The sequence below is a fragment of the Podospora pseudocomata genome, chromosome 6 (genome assembly GCF_035222375.1).
Source record: "Podospora pseudocomata strain CBS 415.72m chromosome 6, whole genome shotgun sequence".
NCBI classification, from domain to species: Eukaryota; Fungi; Ascomycota; class Sordariomycetes; order Sordariales; family Podosporaceae; genus Podospora; species Podospora pseudocomata.
Genome location: NC_085890.1, coordinates 3,183,023 through 3,202,000, shown reverse-complemented (window position 1 = coordinate 3,202,000; position 18,978 = coordinate 3,183,023). Strand labels below are relative to the sequence as shown.

At 54.0% G+C, this 18,978-nt stretch overlaps 6 protein-coding genes across 6 annotated transcripts; 4 read left to right on the top strand and 2 right to left on the bottom strand.

The window, feature by feature from the left end:
• Positions 1-202: 202 nt before the first annotated feature.
• Positions 203-1,725, bottom strand: QC762_000100 (uncharacterized protein; the record flags this gene model as incomplete). The annotated part of the gene is made up of 2 exons (XM_062882743.1): positions 614-1,725; positions 203-550 (listed from the first exon to the last, which is right to left on the bottom strand). The coding sequence occupies exons 1-2, from the start codon at positions 638-640 to the stop codon at positions 203-205; spliced, it is 375 nt and encodes a 124-aa protein (XP_062741058.1). The 5' UTR covers positions 641-1,725.
• A 133-nt stretch (positions 1,726-1,858) lies between these two features.
• Positions 1,859-4,900, top strand: QC762_000110 (uncharacterized protein; the record flags this gene model as incomplete). Its single annotated transcript, XM_062882748.1, has 3 exons — positions 1,859-2,810; positions 2,863-4,030; positions 4,084-4,900. The coding sequence occupies exons 1-3, from the start codon at positions 2,639-2,641 to the stop codon at positions 4,898-4,900; spliced, it is 2,157 nt and encodes a 718-aa protein (XP_062741057.1). The 5' UTR covers positions 1,859-2,638.
• A 577-nt stretch (positions 4,901-5,477) lies between these two features.
• QC762_000120 (uncharacterized protein) lies at positions 5,478-8,248 on the top strand (the record flags this gene model as incomplete). Its single annotated transcript, XM_062882749.1, has 4 exons — positions 5,478-5,702; positions 5,760-6,237; positions 6,298-7,426; positions 7,486-8,248. The coding sequence occupies 4 exons, from the start codon at positions 5,478-5,480 to the stop codon at positions 8,246-8,248; spliced, it is 2,595 nt and encodes an 864-aa protein (XP_062741056.1).
• A 271-nt stretch (positions 8,249-8,519) lies between these two features.
• QC762_000130 (uncharacterized protein) lies at positions 8,520-9,263 on the bottom strand (the record flags this gene model as incomplete). Its single annotated transcript, XM_062882750.1, has 1 exon — positions 8,520-9,263. The coding sequence occupies one exon, from the start codon at positions 9,261-9,263 to the stop codon at positions 8,520-8,522; it is 744 nt and encodes a 247-aa protein (XP_062741055.1).
• A 932-nt stretch (positions 9,264-10,195) lies between these two features.
• Positions 10,196-10,711, top strand: QC762_000140 (uncharacterized protein; the record flags this gene model as incomplete). Its single annotated transcript, XM_062882751.1, has 1 exon — positions 10,196-10,711. The coding sequence occupies one exon, from the start codon at positions 10,196-10,198 to the stop codon at positions 10,709-10,711; it is 516 nt and encodes a 171-aa protein (XP_062741054.1).
• A 325-nt stretch (positions 10,712-11,036) lies between these two features.
• Positions 11,037-17,585, top strand: QC762_000150 (uncharacterized protein; the record flags this gene model as incomplete). Its single annotated transcript, XM_062882752.1, has 2 exons — positions 11,037-11,949; positions 12,006-17,585. The coding sequence occupies 2 exons, from the start codon at positions 11,037-11,039 to the stop codon at positions 17,147-17,149; spliced, it is 6,057 nt and encodes a 2,018-aa protein (XP_062741053.1). The 3' UTR covers positions 17,150-17,585.
• Positions 17,586-18,978: the final 1,393 nt, after the last annotated feature.

The following is an 18,978-nucleotide window of genomic DNA, read 5'->3' as shown; positions in this document are numbered from 1 at the left end:
GTTTCCAGAGATGCCAATAAAATACACATGAATGTTGACAAGTACATAGAAAAGTAGTGGGTATCGGGAGAAAACAAAAGAAAAAGGTCTCGTCCTGGGTCCTGTCGCCTCCTGATCACAAATAAGCTCTGCGCTTGGGTGTTGGCATCAGATCGACTTCCCCCTCAACAGTCCGGAGTGAGGTATTGGTGACGTATTTGATTCAATCTCTCAGGCCCCTCGCCATCACGGCCTCCTTGCTGGTCATGGGCGTCGAGTTGTCTTCGTGGCTACGTTTGCACTTTTGGCATTTCCCGCCCGTCTCTTTGGGATGTGGGATTTGGGCGCCGGTGACTGGACAGATGTAGACTCGCTTGCTGTATGGCTGGTGCATCTGAAAGCAAGAGGGGCATTCTTTGTCGGGTCGTCGAGAAAGAGTGTCTATTCTGTAGCCTGTATTGGGGCATATGAAGACAGACTGCCAGATGATGTCGTGGGCGGCCTGGCAGTGGGTGCAGAGGCCGAGAGGGTTCTCGAGCTCCTCGCCCGTGTTGGGGCAGAAAAAGGTTGCCTGAGAGACAATGTTAGTCATGAGGGCGCGAAGATTGAAGAAGATATCGGATCAAAGACCCACCGGCACACTGGATTGCTTTTGTCCCATGATTGCTGGTGATGATGCTCCTCCTCAATCGGCGGTTATTTGTTGGTGGTGAAAGGTAAAAGGTTTGTTCGAGGCCCGTCGTTATTTTGACATTGTGATGACCCAAGTGCTCCGCGAGGCAAGGTCAATCTGGAGCACAGCCGCCCGTCTTACCCGATTTCGGATGCTGCGTGACGTCGATTTAACGTTGGCAATTTGCCTCTGGTGACTGGTGAGCGGGCAGTCGACATCAGATGGAGGAGGTCCAGAGGTCTAGAGGTCCAGACTGCAGACACGGAGGGTTATATAAAACCAACGGGAATCCACAGGCAAGCAAGCAAACCAAGCAGCAGATAAAACCCGGGGTATCTCTCCGGCCACGTGCGGGCCAAGGGGAGCTTCGCTGGGAACGGCATCTTCACCGAGAGGCTCCCTTTCTTTCTGCGGGCGGCTGGTGGCAGGGTTCAACGGATGACATGAGACAGGTTCTCGAAGAGCACTGCAGGCCAAAAGTGCAGTGGATGTAACACTCCTTCATTAGGCTATTCCTCCGCCTGTCCGACCGCGGGCCCACTCGGCCGATCATTTCTCTGACTCTGATTTGACTTTGACAGAAACTGTCAAACATTGTTGCGCGCGGGGGGGAAGGGGGAAGCCCAGAGAGGAGAAGACGGGCGGGAAAAGAGGGGCCGATGCAGCAGTGAAGGAGTGGAAGGGCGCGTTCGAGTGCCATGTGGTAGGTAAGCACCGAGGCATTTCATGCGTTGAGATAGGCCAGAGCGGAATTCCAGACGTTCGAAATATGGTTCGTGCGTTTCCAAGAAACGTCGTCGTAGTCTTGGCACCATCCGTCTGGCTTGGCAATGCTGTGTATAAGTCCGAGTGTCAAATGGCAAGGCGAGTCTTTGTCTCCTTGTCTTGGACACCTGCCTGACTGAGATAAGATGGCCAGCATGTGGTGACATGATGCTGCAGCGAGCTCGTAAAAAGCAATCAGTAGTTCCGGGTGTAGTGCGCCACAAAAACGTGTGCGAAACGTGGTTTGGAGGACGCTGAGATGCGATCTCGACTGGGCACTGAAGGTGCTGCATGGTTTGTGCGCTAGCGCATGCCTCCGGGGCAGCGGAATCCCCTAATTGGGCCGCCTCAGGGATTATGCTGCTGTAGACGGTGGTCTGTGCGGGAAACATTGCAGCACTGCCCTGCAACCAACACCATATCGTTATCTAATACCCAACACCCCACTCCCGCTCTGCTCTGCTCGACCTCTTGCCCTGCCCGTGGGATATGTCGGATGCGCATTACGAGAACGGGATGCATGAACTGAACCGCCACCCTCCCCCGCAAAAAGGCGGTCAATTGTTTCTCCTCGGGGCATCAACCTGGTTCTTGGAATCTGGACCCTTTCGTGGAACTTTGGAACCGCTGGATGCTCGCTCCTTGGCACCAACGGCTGCTCTTCCGAACCCCGGCTCCATCTGATCGAACATGGCGCCGTATCGACGGGCCATCCCGCCCCTCCGCCAGTGTGTTAGTATCAGAAGCAAACTCCATCTACATCATACGTCATGTTTCTCTGGTACCAGCCTTATTAGTTGTTTTGCCCCTCTAATGTGTGGCTTTCCTCTTTTCAGATATTAGCCCGTACCATGGGGGACACCTAACGGCAACACCATGGAGAGAAACCTTGCAACCACACCGAAAAGCCTATGCCCGAGGTGGAGATGAAGTCCCAGAAACACACACTCCAAACCAGGCTCTCGGAACATCGCCAAGGGTCCATCTACCACACTTGAGGAGAAGAGAAGCTTTTGCAATTAGACTGGCGGACAATCAAGAGGTTCGCGTAGACGGGCCGAGTCGTGGGGCAACTATCGGCTAATTTGTCACCAATATGTTCAGATCACGTACTTGCATCTCCCCAACCCGCACCTCCGGTGTCCGCCTCGGCCCTCCCGGCCGAAAAGGAATGAACCCCCTGTCATTTCATCGACATAAAATGTCGAGGTTGACACCGAGATGTCAGACCTCCACCTCGACTCACCCGGCCACGAAACCTGTACCAAGCCATCAGCTTCAAAGATGCGTTGGTCAACGACAATCATATTTCTGGCCACGGCTCTGGCCCCGGGGGCACAGTGTCTGTTCACCGGGGGTGGTTTGACCATACTGTCACAGAACAATCTTGACGGTGAGGTCTTGTCGGATCAAGATGGAGAGTAATATCACTGACACCCGAATAGGTGCCGAAAATGACAAGTCCGCCGCCATCCTCATCAACCAGCCCAGTCCCAACTATGCCGCCGCCATGGCCTGTCAGCTGCTCGGAGAAGAGACATGGGACCCTAAGAAGTCCAAATTCACCACCACGTTGGCGAGGTCATTGCCCTATCAAGCATACCTTGGAGTGGTCCCACGGGACCAGCTCTACTGGGTTTCCAAGAGCAACCCCAACTCTGATAAGTGTCGGGCCATTGATGCCACAGGCAAGACTCGCAATGTTGATTGCTCCACCGAGTTACCTACCCTCTGTTCCCAGTCAGCCCGAGTGTCCAACCAGACCGTCGATGACACCCAATCCAACTGGCAAGTCCAGCAGTTTGTTGGTTCGAAACTGGTGACCGGTTACCGTGACCTACACGCCTGGAAGTTCCGCGGCCTGCGCTTTGCCGACCCACCGAGGCGGTTCACCTACTCCAAAGTCGCCAATTACGGAGAGGACGGCGAGATTGACGCCACCAAGGCCGGAGCAGACTGCTCGCAACCCATCGGCGAAGTCACCAGTGGCAGCAGCGAGGACTGCCTGTTTGCCAATGTCTGGACGCCTTACCTGCCGCGTATGGCCGGCCAAGATGCCAAGAAACAGTTGAAACCTGTCATGCTATATCTCTACGGCGGAGGCTTGACATCCGGTTCTGGAAAGAATCCAAACACGGATGGAACCAACCTTGCCTCCAGGGGCGATGTCGTGGTGGTGTCTGTCAACTACCGCGTCGGCTCGCTTGGTTTCTTGAACCTGAATGATGATGTCCACAAGGGAAACTACGCCATCTCAGACATGATTACTGCCTTGGAGTGGGTCAACAAGTACATCAAGTACTTTGGCGGTGACCCGAACAAAGTGACCTTATTCGGAGAGTCTGCAGGTGCTTTGGGCACTCATGTCGTCCTCAGCTCGCCAAAGGCAAAGGGTCTATTTCACCGTGCTATCCTACAGTCCAACCCAGATGGATACCCAAGCCCGGAAAAGCCTGTCACCCCTGCCATTTTCTACGACACACTGGCCCACAACTTTGAGACGACCACCAAGAACGTGTTGAAAGACGCCGGCTGTTTGGATGCAGAAGACAAAGTTGCCTGTCTCGGAAAGCTAAGCGGCTTCGACCTCGTCAATCTGCCGACCAACGCCTAGTAAGTCCACTATTCCGCTTCCATTCTTCTTGTGTCTTTGCTCACGAAACCAGCGGTATCGTCCAAGACGGTCTCTACCTCACCACCCCAACCCTCAACTTCACCTCCACTCTGGCCTCCAAGATTCCCGTCATGCTAGGCATCACCCGCGACGAAGTCGGCGTCATGATTGACGACCCCCCGGCCCCCAACGCAACCTTCATCCAGTACTTCAACACCGTCGCCCAGAAGCACTTTGGCCTCCCCGCCAACTCCACCTCCCTGTTCTCCCTCCCGGCGAGCACTCTCGCCCTCCAAAACAACGAAGCCGCCATACTCAACAGCACCATCTCCCTTCTCTCCTCGTTAATCTTCACCTGCCCCTCCCTCGCCAAAGCCTACAGCGCCTCCCGCCACGGCACCTTCAAAGACACGTACTATTTTGTCTTCAACCGGACCTACCAGATGCCGGGGTACTCCCGTGATTGGTGTCGACCTCCTAGCACCAACGGGTACCCTAAGGGGATTTTGGATATGGAGTATTACAAGTGTCATGCGGGGGAGCAAATGATTGTTTTTGGGACTGAGGCTAGGGGAGGGTTGCCGGATAGGGATGGTAACGACTTTGCTTTTGAGCGGTTGGTGGTTGATTACTGGGGGGCGTTTGCGCGGTGGGGGAAGCCCGAGTTTGGAAAGGGGTATTTGGAGGTGAGGGGGTTTGAGGGGACGAGGAGGGAGGTGGAGAGGTTGGGACGGTGGGAGGGTGTGGATTGGAGGCGGCCAAAGGCGAGGGTGTTGCAGTGGGGTGGGAGGGGGGGGATGGTTGGGTTTGGGGAGTTGAGTGGTTTGTGTGCGAGTTTGGGGGTGGAGTTGACTGTGTTGGAGGGTTGAGATGTTAGGTGTTGGGAAGTGGCTGATTGGCATAGGCTTTTTGCCGGTTTCGGAAGAGGGGTTGGAAGGGCGTCACAAAGAAATACGGCTCTGGTTGCTGTGACGCAGCACTTGAACCATGTTTTTGGCTGGAATAATAGGAAAATCGCCCGGAGTATGATTGTTCGCAACTTGAGCTTTGCCCTGTTCGGTGTTACGTTCTGGAGTATAATAACCATAAGACGGGATGTAACACCTTTGTGGGGTGGTAAGTTCCGGTTCTGCATGTAAGCTAATGACATCCTTCCGGCTGACCTTGACTTGACCAATAGTATAGCTTCGTTGCTGATCCGATTTGTCTCGAGTAGTGCCAGCCTTTTACCAGATCAAGTGAGACATAGCTGGGGTACCGTGACCTGGGATACGCGAACAAGCGGAACCCTCAACCTGCTAGAGAACGTCGACAGAAACAGGTTTGATGCTAGATGGTGTTCCCTCAAGCCTTATCAGCAATACCATCAGTTGCCGCTCGTCACATCTCACATTCCATCTATCACCCTACGCATAATGTGGCTGTCTCTAGTCCCCGAACTCATGCATGTTCCCAGCCAACCAGCCTCTTGTCTCACCTCAGCCTCGGCCTTTATGTCTCTTTTCTCCACGTCATATACTTAGTCACCTAACCTGCACCGAACCGTATCCTTGTGTGTTCCCTCTTTTATCACATCTCAAACAAATCACCATGGCAAAGGACGACCGCGAATTCCGCATCCTCATCTGCGGAGGCGGAGTTGCTGGCCTCACTCTAGCAAATGCGCTTGAGGTATTCTTCCCTCCCCGCACGTTCCAAGTCAATATAAAGCACTGATAGCAGGTCCAGCAAGCCTCCATCCCCTATCTCCTCCTCGAACGCCGCCCCGACCTCGCTCCCCAGGTCGGCGCCTCAATCGGCATCTTCAGCTCGGGCGCGCGCATCCTCGACCAGCTCGGGGCATGGGACCGCATTGAGAAAGAAGCCGAGCGGATCAACCTGCTTACTGCCCGTCGAGCAGACGGGAGCGTGATTTGCGAGGACAGGAGTACTGAGCTGATCCTGGCGAGGACGGGGTACTGCACTGCGTGGGGGGAGCGGCAGGTTTTGCTGCGGGGGTTGGTGAATAACATCAGGGACAAGAGCAGGTTGTTGACGGGGAGGAATGTGGTGGAGGTGAGGCATGATTTGGACAAGGGGGTGAGGGTTGTTTGTGATGACGGGGAGGAGTTTGAGGGGGATGTTCTGGTGGGGTGTGATGGGGTTAATAGTTTGGTGAGGGGGAGGATGTGGGAGTTGGCGGGGGTGGTGGAACGGGAGAGGGAGAGTAAGTTGAGCGGGAGAAATGTAAGAGGGACAGAGAGAGAGGAGCTGACTTTGGTGGCAGGTTTGTTCGCTGACCATAACACGCTGTTTGGCATTGCGTACGGGGTGGAAGGGCTGACGTCTGGGCATCTGGATACATCGTACAATATCGGCCGTGTTGGAATGACGATTGTTGCCGACGAGGGAAAGGTGTACTGGTTCGCAGGAGAGCGTCTCTCCCGAAGATACCACCATGGCGAAATTCCACAATTCAACGAACAAGAAGTCCAATCCTTCCTCGCCCGCAACGGCGACCTCATCCTCCGCCCAGACCCCAACCGTCTCACCCTCGCGGACCTCTGGAAAAAAACCGTCGTCCACCGCCTCGTCTCGATCGAACAAGGAAGATTCAAACTCTGGCACTGGGGGCGAATCACCTGCGCAGGAGACAGCATCCACAAGTCGACCCCCAACTTGGGAGTTGGTGGAAACATTGCCATCGAAAGCGCAGCCGCACTGGCCAATGGGATCAAGAAGCTGGCTGACAAATGCGCCCGGACGGGACAGCTGCGTCCCTCGCCGGATGACATCCAAAAAATGCTCGCCGAGTACCAACAGGAACGGGAAACACGGGCAGCTGCGGTTGTGGACGCGTCAGGCTTCTTGACACAAGCCCACTGCATGCAGACGGCTTATTCTCGATTCTTTGTTAACTGGCTGCTCCCCAACTTTGGAGAGCTGATTGCCGAACTTTTTCATCACGTTATGATCGGAGCGACGAAGATTGATTACTTGCCGCTGCCGAAACGATCACTCATGGTGACCGCACCGTTCAACCCGACCATGGGGGATGGGAGGAGGGAGAGCAGGTTCGAGAGGGCGTTGTTTGCTCTGCCGTTGTTTTTGATGTCGTGTCTTGCTTTTTGGATCATGAATGTGGGAGTGCCGGAGCAGTGGGCGAAAGAGCAGCGTGATGGGGGTTTTATCGCTGTTGACAACACTTTGGTTCCGGTGCTGCGGTCGTTTTATGGCTGGAGGAGTCTTGACGAGACGATGGCGTGGGTGAATATGATCTTTGTGCCGGGTATGTACGGCACATCGGAAGAAGGCCGCCGGCATATGATCACCTTTCTGTTTGAGGGCCTGCCCTTCTTTACGATCTGGCTGCTGGAGTCGACACGGCGGGCGAATGCGCTTACTATCTTGCAACTGTAGGTTCTTGCTCCTCCTCAGATCCTTACCCTTTCTCAATCACTGACCCCCCTCACAGGCCCAACCTCTTCCTCACCCTCTGCCAACTCATGGGCGTGGGCATCATCGGCCCCTTCTACCTCTACCTCCACTACATCCTCTCCCCCATCGAATCCTTCGCCGCCCGCGACAAGCGCCTGACCAACACCCGCTGGTCGTACACCGCCCTCCCTGCCATCCTCCTCGCCTACCTCACCCCCCTAATCGGGTTCCTCTTCTCCCCTGACCTCCCCCAACGCCAGTCCTGGCTGTTCATCTGGCAACCCTTCCCCATCTGGACCGCACTGGCAATGCTCACCCTCTCCAGACTATTCAGCGACACCGTCAACCAAGACAAGATCAACAACTTCACCAAAGACCTCCCCGTTCTTCGAATTTACATCGGCTTGGGGAGTATCATAGCAGCAGCGGCACATGTATGGGGGAGAAACGGCGGGGTTGACCCGGCACACTGGGGGTTGTTTTTCCCGGGAGGGATCCCGAGACATTACGGGGATTTGACCTCGTTCGCGGTCAATTTTCTAAAGTGGGATTACCTTTTCGGTTTTGGGAGCCACATTGTCTGGTTGGGGTATTTGTTTTGGGATTTGAGACAGGCGGGCATGTTGAGGGAGGGGTGGGGGAATGTGATGGGGTTGGTGGTGGCTGGGTTGGTGACTGTGGGGCCGGGGGCGACGATTGGGGGGGCGTGGGTGTTTAGGGAGGGGGTTTTGGCGAAGAGGTGGCATAAGGATGCGGTGACGGTGGAGAGTGTAGGGAGGCTGCATGGGGGGAGTAAGTAGGGGCACTGAGATGTCTTGACAGACTTTGACGGTGAGGGAAGACGGTTGTTTGACAGTGGTGGTTATGGCCGGGAAGATGATCACGACTTGAACGGAAAGCGGGCAGAGTCTGGTGCAGGTGCTTGTGGAGGAGTGAGTGGCAGTAACTGCTCAAGTAAATTATGAACGCCAACAAACTATCATTTTCTAACGCCAACCCAATGCAATAGCCCATCCTAAGAAATACCCAGAAAAACCGATTCCAATCTACCTTGGAAGTTATCCAACCAGATCAACAAACAAAATAATTCCCCGCCACCACCTCCCCCAACCCAAACCTCTCCTCGAAACCCCCCTGATCAAACCTCACCCTCTCCCACGCCCCAATCTTCCCATCCCTCGCGCCCCCCCACCCCATCTCCTCCCTGATTTTGTCTCCAGTCACCCCCTCGGGCTGCTGCCACATCAGACAAACATAGCGATGCGGCTCGCTCCACCCCGGCGGGGAAGGGCCCATGTACCGCGCCACTTCCCCTATGTCATCCTCACCTAGGTTGAACCTAGTGTCCCGCTCCAGAGGGATAAACTGCTTGTCTGTGTCAATGTCATCCTCGCCCGTGAAAGAAGTCGACAATGCCAGGTCGGCCTGCATGCCGTGGAGGATTGGGCCCAGGACTGGAAAAGAAGGGAAGGGGGGGTCGAGGTCGAGGGTGGTGATTAGGAAGCGGGGGATGGTGAGGGGGTTTATGTCAGATTGGTCTTCATTTTTGGTGGAGGTGGAGGATTTGTTTGTGTCGTCGTCAGGGTCGGAGGTGTGGGAGGAGACGGGGGAGAGGTCGTTGTTGGGGAATTTGAGGTTGTGGAGGGCCGAGGCCGAGACGGAGAAGGAAGGGGGGGTTGCGGAGGTGGTGGTGGAGAGGTGCTGGCCTGGGGAGGAGACTGTTTCGGTGGGGAAGTGGATGCGGAGGGAGGGGGAGGAGGGGTTGTTAGTGAGGGTGTCGAGGAGGTGGTTGATGCTTTCGGGGGGATTGCGCATTGTGGTGGCTGCGAGGTGTTTGGTTGGCTATATGTGGTTCAGATGTCAAAGACGGAACGTTGAGAAACGACGATGCTGATGGGCTGCAGATCATGGTGAGATCTCAGGGTGATATAGGCATAAGACACGGGATGGTCAAGGTTGACTAATTAAGCGGGGATGATGCAAATCTGCCGTGTGCGTCTGTGTATATGACGCCGGTGTGATCGCACGGATGGAGACTCGATCGGAGAAGGCTCCGAGCATGTGAGTGGAAACCTGATTTCACTTGGCAATCTTTTTTTGCCTCTGTTTGTCGGTCCTCTTTGACCGAGTCCTTGTCAACGGTAACGGCCGTTGACGCCAACGGCGGAGATATGGGTCTACCGGATGCGGACCGGATCTTGGCAGCCGTTATCCGCTGCTCGACGGCGGAGGTCCAAAGGTGTGGGGTGCGGGGTGCGGGGTGCTTTCTCCCACCCCATTTGAACATGGTTTATAATTCGAGTAGACATTCCCAAAAAAAACCACAGGAAACCCCGTTTCTAGCCAGGACTTGTGTTATTTTAGAATAGCTCCTGCACCTGACCAGCCATAGCCAATTTTGAAGACTTACAGTCCGAGCTAACAGAAAGCCTCACATTGCCGAAGGAAACTGTCCTGGTTGTTCGGGTCCTCGTAAAACGGCATCTGCTGTTGTGTTTTTCGTTTAATTCTCGCTAACAGGTCAACAGTCAACCAGAATCCTTTGTTTGTGTTTCCGCGGTAATTCCGCCAGTCTTGTGCCGCCAGCCAGCATTGCAGCACTGTGCTGAAAGAAAAGAGTCTGGCACGCAGAACACTGTGCGGGCGGCACAGCTGAAAGCGTGACCTGTATAAAGCCGCTGTGGTCCCATTCTCGAGCTCAGCATCACTGCGTAGACAGCAAATTCTTCAAAGTTTCTCCCGTCGCCATGGTATCTCTCGGTGTTGCCCTCGGCCTTCGGGCTGCCCCGCTTACTGTCATCATACCGAATTACGCGCCCTTTTTCCTGGGCTTGCACTTCTTCTTTGCGTACGGCCTTCTGTCTTCACGCACGCTCAAACAGTGGTACGGCATCGATCACAATGTGTCGCCCCGCTATGATCTTGCCAAGTACGGGGACGCTGCCGTTGCCTCGGGCAAGATCACACAGAAACAACTCGATATGCTCAAACGCAACGAGTCGGCCCACGCAAATGCCGTCGAGAACTACGCTTTCTTTGCTGGCGCCGTGTGCTTAGCTACCGCCGCTGGTGTTGACAGAACCCTGATCAACCGTGCCGGGTTGACCTACACAGTTGCACGCGTGGCGTACGGCGCTGTGTACATCCTCATAGACCACCCACAGTGGAGTCAGATCCGTGGTATCACTTGGTGGATCGGCAATCTCAGCTGTTTCTACCTGCTTTACAAAGCAGGAGGAGAGCTCAATTCGTTGTCAAACTAGGGGCACAGAAACAATTTATTACATTTTTGGTTCGTCCATCTTGCGCACCTCGTGTGAGCATGTGTTTCGTGACTTCTCAAACCCGGAGGCGGTTAGATCCATATGCAAACTCACTAAACAGGCAAATGCTGGTGGGGCTGAAAAGGAGCAAGTGCCTCATTTTGAGACACAGACGCCTAAAGCTAGGGAACATGTCTGAAATTTCATTGGATCAGTCGGATTATAGGGAAGGAGGAGCCCTTTATCGATAGCATCTCTCGTTGGGCTCCTTCCACCTCTCCCCTAATGTTTTCAACAAGTACGGACAGCAGGAACTGGCAACATCATGACCGTCAACGTCATTTCCCTCAGATCGCTCGACGCAGCCTGCATCAATAATTTCACCGCAGACTTGACCACTGATGAGCGCCGGTTATTCGACACTTCGGTTGCCGCCAAGACATTGATAGAAGAGCTCAAGGCCATTGGTGCTACCCACAAGCAGCAGTCAAAGTCACGCCGAGTTGGCGAAGCCCTGATCCCCTTCATCAATGGCCTCGAAACCTACGGCGATGGTCTCAGCATCCTTGCCAATGGCAGCGACATTCTTTGCCCATTATGGGGCAGTCTCCGCATCGTCCTAGACCTGGCCCGCGAGTTTGGCGAGTATTTTGAGAAGTTGGCCCTGATGTTGGAAAACATTGGGACCATTCTCAGCCGCCTCGAACGCTACCCGACATTATACCCAGATAACGAGAATATCAAGGCGCCTATGGTCGACATTTACATCGCCATCTTCGAGTTCTGTGTCCGAGCCAAACAAATCTTCCGCGTGGGCAAGGAAAAATGCCAGGGCATCAAGAGGTTGACGCAAGCGGTTGGCTTGGCCACTGCATTGAGGGTTCTCTGGAAGCCATTCAGTGTCGACTTTGACGGTATCAAAGACCGCATATCCAAGAATGTGGAGGCTGTCGAGTCCGAGGCTGGGTTGGCCGAGAAAGAGCTGGCTAGCAAGGAACGAACTTTGGCCGGCGAACGTTGGGCAAAGGCTGAACGAAGTCAGAGGTTGATTGCAAACTACGTCGACGCAGAGAGCACAGCCAAAGTGCATGAGTGGCTGGCCCCGGCCAATGTCGCTACAAATCACAAGGCGGCAACAAGTCTTCGTCATGCAAGCTCTGGTACCTGGTTTCTGCACGGCCATCAGTTTCAACGGTGGCTCAGAGAGGACAACAGCTTTCTGTGGCTGCACGCCATTCGTACGTCCAGTCCACCATTCCTTTCTCTTCGAACCTGGGCTAATGTGGGACTCTAGCCGGAGCGGGCAAAACCATCCTATCATCGAGCATCATCAACTACCTGCAAGAAAAGGTGCAGGACCAAAACACCGGGCTCGCTTACTTCTACTGCGATTACAAAGACTCGCAGAAACAGGACCCAGCCAAGATTCTCAGCACAATCCTGGCCATGTTGGCAAAACAGAACAGCGGAGTCTTCGAAACCCTCCAAGACTTCTTTCTTGAGCAGCTTAGACTGGCACCTACATTTACGGCCGAGTTTGACGAGCTTCTTGCAGACTTTAACACTTTTATGAGTGACCACTTCGAGACAGTCATCATTGTCATCGATGCCTTGGACGAGACCAGTCCTTCGTCATGGGAGACTCTCACCGACGCATTACGGAGCCTCCATGAGCAGTGCCCCAGGTTGAAGATTCTAGTAACAAGTCGGAACGAGCTCCCAATTGCGCGGGCATTTCAGGGCCTGCCAGCCACGTCCATCGAGCAGTCTGATGTCGCAGACGACATTCAAAACTTTGTGGAGGGAGAAGTTGCATCAAGGATCAAGCAAAGGAAATTGAAACTGAGGCATCCAGAGTTGCAAAGCGTTATTGTGGAGAGCCTGGTGACCGGATCAAAAGGCATGTTTCAATGGGTGCGGTGCCAGATCGATGCCTTGTGCAAGTTGCGAAACGACAAAGCTATCCGCTCTGCTCTGACCAACCTCCCGCGCACGCTGCAGGAAACATACATCCGGATTCTTCAGCGTATAGAAGACGAACACCCGGAGGATGTGGAGATTGTTCGGAAAATACTTGCTTGGTTGGTACGCGGCATCAGAAACCTCTCACTTGAGGAGCTGGCCGAAGCGATCTCGATTGAGCCAGACAATGGAGAGGAGTCCATGGATTTTAATGCCGTGGACACCGACCCCGAGGACATGCTTGAGTTGTTGGGTGGCTTGGTCACTGTATCACCAGACAGGTTTGTGTCCTTGGCACATTTCTCGGTGAAGGAGTTTCTGGTATCAGAAGACATATGCAAGACTAAACCTCTATTCTGTGTTGCCAAGTACGAGACCGAGTCGACTTTGGCATCTGTGTGCCTGACATATCTTTGCTACGACGATTTCGCAAAGCCATTATCGCCTGACTCCGACCAGCTCCAGGGGTACAAGTTTTTGTCTTATGCTGCCAGCGCCTGGGGTTTGCATGCCAAGTACAGCGAGCAAGACGACGAACCGGACGAAGATGTCTTGGATCTGACGATGCGATTCTTCCACTTGACAAATGGCTCACGCAGGAATTTTGTGACCTGGGAACAGTACCAGCACCGTGCAAAATCTGACAAAGCGCTCTCTGGCGTGTCATCAAGGACACCGTTGGCCTATGCGGCTTGGTATGGTCTGGCCGGCGCGGCACAGCAACTTCTGGAGGCTGGGGTTGAAGCTGAACAATTGCTTGGGCCATTCAAAGCTGCGGTTTCTCGTGGACACGCTGGCGTTGTCAAGGTCATTCTGAAGTTTGCAACGGCCTCGGTAGACGAGCTACAAGCGAACGGCCCGGTACCGCACCCAGCAGAAAAGATGGCTGAGCTTGACCTTGGCGAAGCACTTTACGATGCAGCAGCTATGGGTCATGCCGCTGTTGTCGAGGTTCTTCTGCAACAAAACATCGACCTAGATGCTAGACGACGAAAGGACCGGAGCCCACTTCAAGCAGCAGCCCTTGCAGGGCATGCCGACGTCGTCCGCTTACTTCTCGACAAAGGAGCCAAGCACGCCATCCCCTGTAAACGGTATGGAACTCCACTGGCTGCCGCTGCTGAGAAGGGCCATCGGAAGGTTGTTGAGGTTTTGTTACAAGCTGGTGCAAACCCATGTGGACAGGGAGGCTTGTATTCCTCGCCTCTCACATCAGCCATCGCTGGCAAGAACGTCCAGATTGTTCAGCTGATACTGGAGCATCTTAATGGTGTAAAGGTCAGCAGCCCAGCTCGCAGGAACACTGGACCCCTCGCCATGGCTGCCTCCAACGGTATGGATGAGTGCATCGAGAACTTGGTCGAGTTAGGCTACCCAGTCGAGGACTGCGGTGCTCTGTACCAAGCGTGCTGCGCAGGAAATATCAGTACTATCAACCTGTTGCTGGGTCTTGGGGCAGATGTTAATGAATGGTCGACCTGCAAATATGGCAGTGCCATACACGTAGCCAGCTTCAGGGGGCATCTGGGGGTTTTGCAGCGACTCATCAGTGCTGGGGCGGACCTCAGCGTAACCCATCCAGAGTACGGCAGCCCCCTCGAGCTGGCAGCGTATGGTGGTCATGTCGACTGCGTCAGATTGCTTGCCAAAGCGGGTATCGACATCAACACTGGCGACAATGAAGCCACGGCGGTTGTCCGTGCTGCGGCCAACGGCCACAACGCCGTGATCGAGGCTCTCTACGATCTCGGTCTAGAAAAGGGGGCCACAACAGATGCGGGAAATGCTCTTGTGACTGCAGCATATTTCGGACATTCAGATACGGTGGCCTTTCTCGCGGAACAAGGGGTGGATCTGGCTCTGCTCGGTACAGTTCTTAACAAGCCCATCTCGTGCACACCGCTGGAAGCTGCTGCCTCGAATGGTAAAATGCACGTGGTCAAGCAGTTGCTTCAACTGGGGGCGAGTCCAAGCGAAACCAACAACGGTCGATACGGTGCTCCCCTCTCTGCTGCTCTCAATGCCAAGTCCATCTGTGAAGATATCGTCACGGCTCTATTGGATGCGGGAGCGGATCCAAGCGTCGTGACCGACGAGGAAAGTGGAAGCCACGGGTTTCCACTCCTTTTCGCCGTGAAGCGTGACAGACTTAATCTGGTCAAGATTCTGGTGGAACGCGGGGCTGATGTGAATCTCAAAGCTGGCTTGCTCATCACCGCTCTCCAGGCGGCGGTCGAGCTGGAGAGTGATGCCATCTTCAACTTCCTGCTTGAGGCTGGAGCAGATGTCAATCTTGCTAGCGATTATTCAGATCTCACCGGGAGTATTGACGATGGGCTTGATAAGGGGCCCATCACAGCCCTGCAGTCTGCTGCTTGGCATGGGAAGGATGACCTAATTACGAGGCTCGTCGGGGCTGGGGCTCATCTTTCGGTGGATTTGGGACAAGACACGCCAAAGCCTCCTTTCAAATCGGCACTCCAGGTAGCATCACTTCGTGGTCACTCCACCACCGTTGACCTACTCCTCAAACTAGGGAGCGACGCCAACGAAAAGGGTGGCATTTTCACCACGGCCCTGATGGCCGCGTGCTCCCAAGGTCATCTTGAAGTGGTGCGAAGCCTCCTTGCGGCTGGGGCAACCACCGAAGTCATCAAGGGTTCCTGGTACACCAGTCCGTTGCTGGCTGCGCTCCGCCATGACGGAGTGGACGTGGAGCTTATCAAACTTCTGGTTGAGCATGGTGCAAATGTCAATGAAAGAGCCGGCGGTTGGGGTTACCCGCTTCCCTGCGCCGTGGGCTTCCAGTCTGATGATAAAGTGGCTCTGTACCTTATTGAACAAGGTGCCGATGTCAATGCTGTGGGCGGAGTATGGGGCACTGCTCTTCAGGTCGCCGCATATCACTACGACGACGAGAAGTTGGAAACCTTGCTTGACAAGGGCGCCGATCCAAACATACAAGGTGGGCAATACGGCACTGCTTTGCAAGCAGCATACAGCCGGGGCGCCTACGTCATCATCAGGATCCTGTATAGGCATGGCGCTCGGAATGATCTCCTTGGGGGTATGTTTGGGTGTGCTGGCGGCGCGGCAGTTGGATATCCCGGTAAGGATGATTCCTGGGGATCCTGCTCGACGCTGCTCCATCAGATGATCAACTACCACGACTTTGACGTCAACCTTGCCTATGGACGCTTCGGCAATGGACTGCAGCACTGTGTCTGGATGGAGCGCGAAGATGAGCAGTACTTTGTCGAGGCTGGAGCCGAAGTCAACAAAGTAGCTGGTCATTATGGCACCGCTCTCAACGCCGCGGCTGTCACCTATCAGGAGGGCACATTTGACTACCTGATGGAGAAGGGTGCCGACGCAAAGCTGGGTAACGAACTGTACCCAAACGCGCTATTCGCTGCCGTCGAGAGCATCGATAAGGGGCAAAAGATCTTTGACAAGGTGATGAAGCTGGGGGTTGATCTGAACGAACCCGTTTCGACGGTCCGTGGTACCGCGCTCCAGGCCGCGGCGCTTCGGAATTCGTGGTACGCTGTCAGGAAGCTGGTCAAGGCTGGGGCCGAGGTGAACCCGGGTCGCGCTTCTGGACGGTGGGGCACACCGCTGATAGCGTCCGTGTCGCAAGGGGAGCCGGAGAGTTGGCGTCTCCTCCTCAGGAAGGGGGCAGACGTCTGCACCAAGGCAGGGCACTTAGGCACGGCTCTCCACGCGGCTATTCTTCATGGCAAGGTCGAGGCGGTGGATCTACTTCTGGGGAGAGGTGCGGATCCCAACGCCAGGGGGGGGAGATACGGGACGCCGCTGCAGGCTGCTTGTGCGTCTAGGGCTTCGAAGTGGGTTATTGCCATGCTGCTTAACCGTGGGGCTAAGATTGATGCCACGGGGGGGAAATACCACACTGCTTTGCAGGCGGCCTGTCAGACGGGGGAGCTAGAGACGGTGGAAATGCTGGTGAGCAGAGGGGCGGATGTGAACTTGAGGGGTGGGTGGTTTTTCAGTCCATTGTATGCTGCTGTTTTTGTAGGTCATTGGGAGATTGTGAGGTATTTGCTCAGAAACGGAGCTACGTGGGAGGAGGTTGATGTTCAGAGGATGAAGGGGCACCATGCGGGCTATTGGGCTGATTGGGTGAGGGATAGTGTGGAGGATGGGAAGAAGAAGGGTGCGGAGGATGGGGAGGAGGATGAGCATGAGGAGGAGGATGACGAGGCGGAGGAAGAGGAAGACGAGGATTTCGTGGCGGATAATGTCGAGTCTATACCTGAGTTTGATCAGCCTTGGAAACGGATGTCGAAGTGGGGGGTTGTTAAGAATCGGATTGCGTTGAAGGTTGGGCTTTTGGAGAAGGCGGTGGCCGAAGTTGAGGTTAAGGAGGGTTCGGGGTCAAGTGACGAGGAGGAAGTCATCGATCCGGTTTTTCAGGAGGAGTTGCTTTGGGTTGGTGAAGATCTGTTGGAGTAGGATCGAGTAAGTGGTGGGTCATTGGATAACGGAATGGAATTGGATACGTTCCATCTTGGTGGATCTGAAACCGACCCTGAGATTCGTAGGTTGACTGCGGAGAGTGCAGTCGCGGGGAAGGATTCGCTATGTCGAAGATCACATCGAACGAACCAGGGGGAAAGCGGGGGGCAACTGGTAGTTTTGTTGACCTTTTTCACGAGTTGGAAAGGAGTCGAAGAACCTAAGACAGGCTGATGATCAGGAGGAAGTTTGTAGCCTGCCAAACCACAAGTGAAATTCAAGCAAGAACATGAGTTCTCCCATGTGGTGTAATTGGCAGCGCGTAGGTTGCTCGCACTCAGCGTATCCCTCATATCCATGTAGAGATCTTATTGGTTCTTACTAGTGCCTGCAACTAATGAGGTCCTCAGTTCGAGGCGTGGTCATGTTCTTCCCGGTCAAGGGAAATGTATTGCCGCTTTTGGACTTGGGTGGGGTGTGTAGTTAGGAGCAGCACTGCCTCTTCCACCCTACCCTCCTGCCCATTTCAGCCTGGAAAAAATGTGTTTGATTTCGAAATGTCCAAATTAACTAGCTTAAGTTCGAATACCGAATTTGAAAATCAAGGTAAAGGCCTAGTTACATCGTGCGATAAATCAACATACTGCTTGTCTTGACTACAGTTTCGTTTCATATTTACATACCTACCTAAGCTCCTTTATCGCATTCAATCAACAAATTAGCAGTTATGGCGTCATACCTCCCTAGTTCCCTTAGCATCAGCTGCCGCTCTCACAGGCTTAGTTACTGCAGTTAAATTATCTTGGGAGCTGTCTCGTATGATAAAGAAGAAATATGAGTAGCGTGTACTGAAGGATTATGCTAATGAAATTAACACCAGGCTGTAAGTAAGACTTTATGTTACACGGTAAATAAGCTATTAGCCGCATTACGGCCTAACCGCTATCTACCTGCACAATTAATGGTTGGAATTAAGGCGGACAATCAAATGCCTCGCGGCTATTAAAGGAAACCAGATCAAATAAAGTTTATTGTGGCGCTTGGAACTACGTCAAGCCAACTAGCCCGATCTCGAGTTGTTCGAGTGGGCCAAATGACGTTTTTACCAATTGTTCTAGAGCCACCTGTCTACATGGCGAAACAGAATACTCGAATGGATGAAAGAGGCGAGATCTAGAAGGATCTAGAGTATTGCGACGGGCTATAAATTAACGGAGCCCCCCAGACCCCTCCTGTGTCACGCTACGATAAAAAAAAAAGAGAGAGAGAAAGAATGAAAGATCAGCTTAGGTGTCTGTCGTGAACGTGATAGTTAGGACGCGTCCCGAAGAACAGCCAATAGCAACTGTTGATGCCGCTACAGCTGAACAGCTTGGCTGATATTCCAGAGGCAGCCATAGCCGGTTTTCTGAGTCCTTCGTAATCCATCTGTTGCCCAAGCCAATGCTATAGCCTTGGTAATGTGGGGGATTGGCATCGTCTGATCCTGACGCAACCCACTTCAAATCGGGCGAGAACGCTACCGACCAGACTGAAGAGCCATGTCCCTCGAGCGTCTGCCGGCATGCATTCCAATTATCCTCTACAATTGGCCCCGAAGTAATCCACTTCCGTTCTTCCTGCGTAAACGCTGCCGTCGGGGTCGAGACTGGCCTTCCTCCTTTTCAACTCTTTTCGAGTGGGGGTAATCGTGACTTGATGGTTGTCCGTGGCGTTGTTGGAAATGAATTCCCAGGCATCATATTTGGATACCAGCGTACCTGCATCTGCGGACTCCTGATCCTCCAGCTTGAGCTCCAGTGACGGCGTCTGGGTTTCGCTCATGT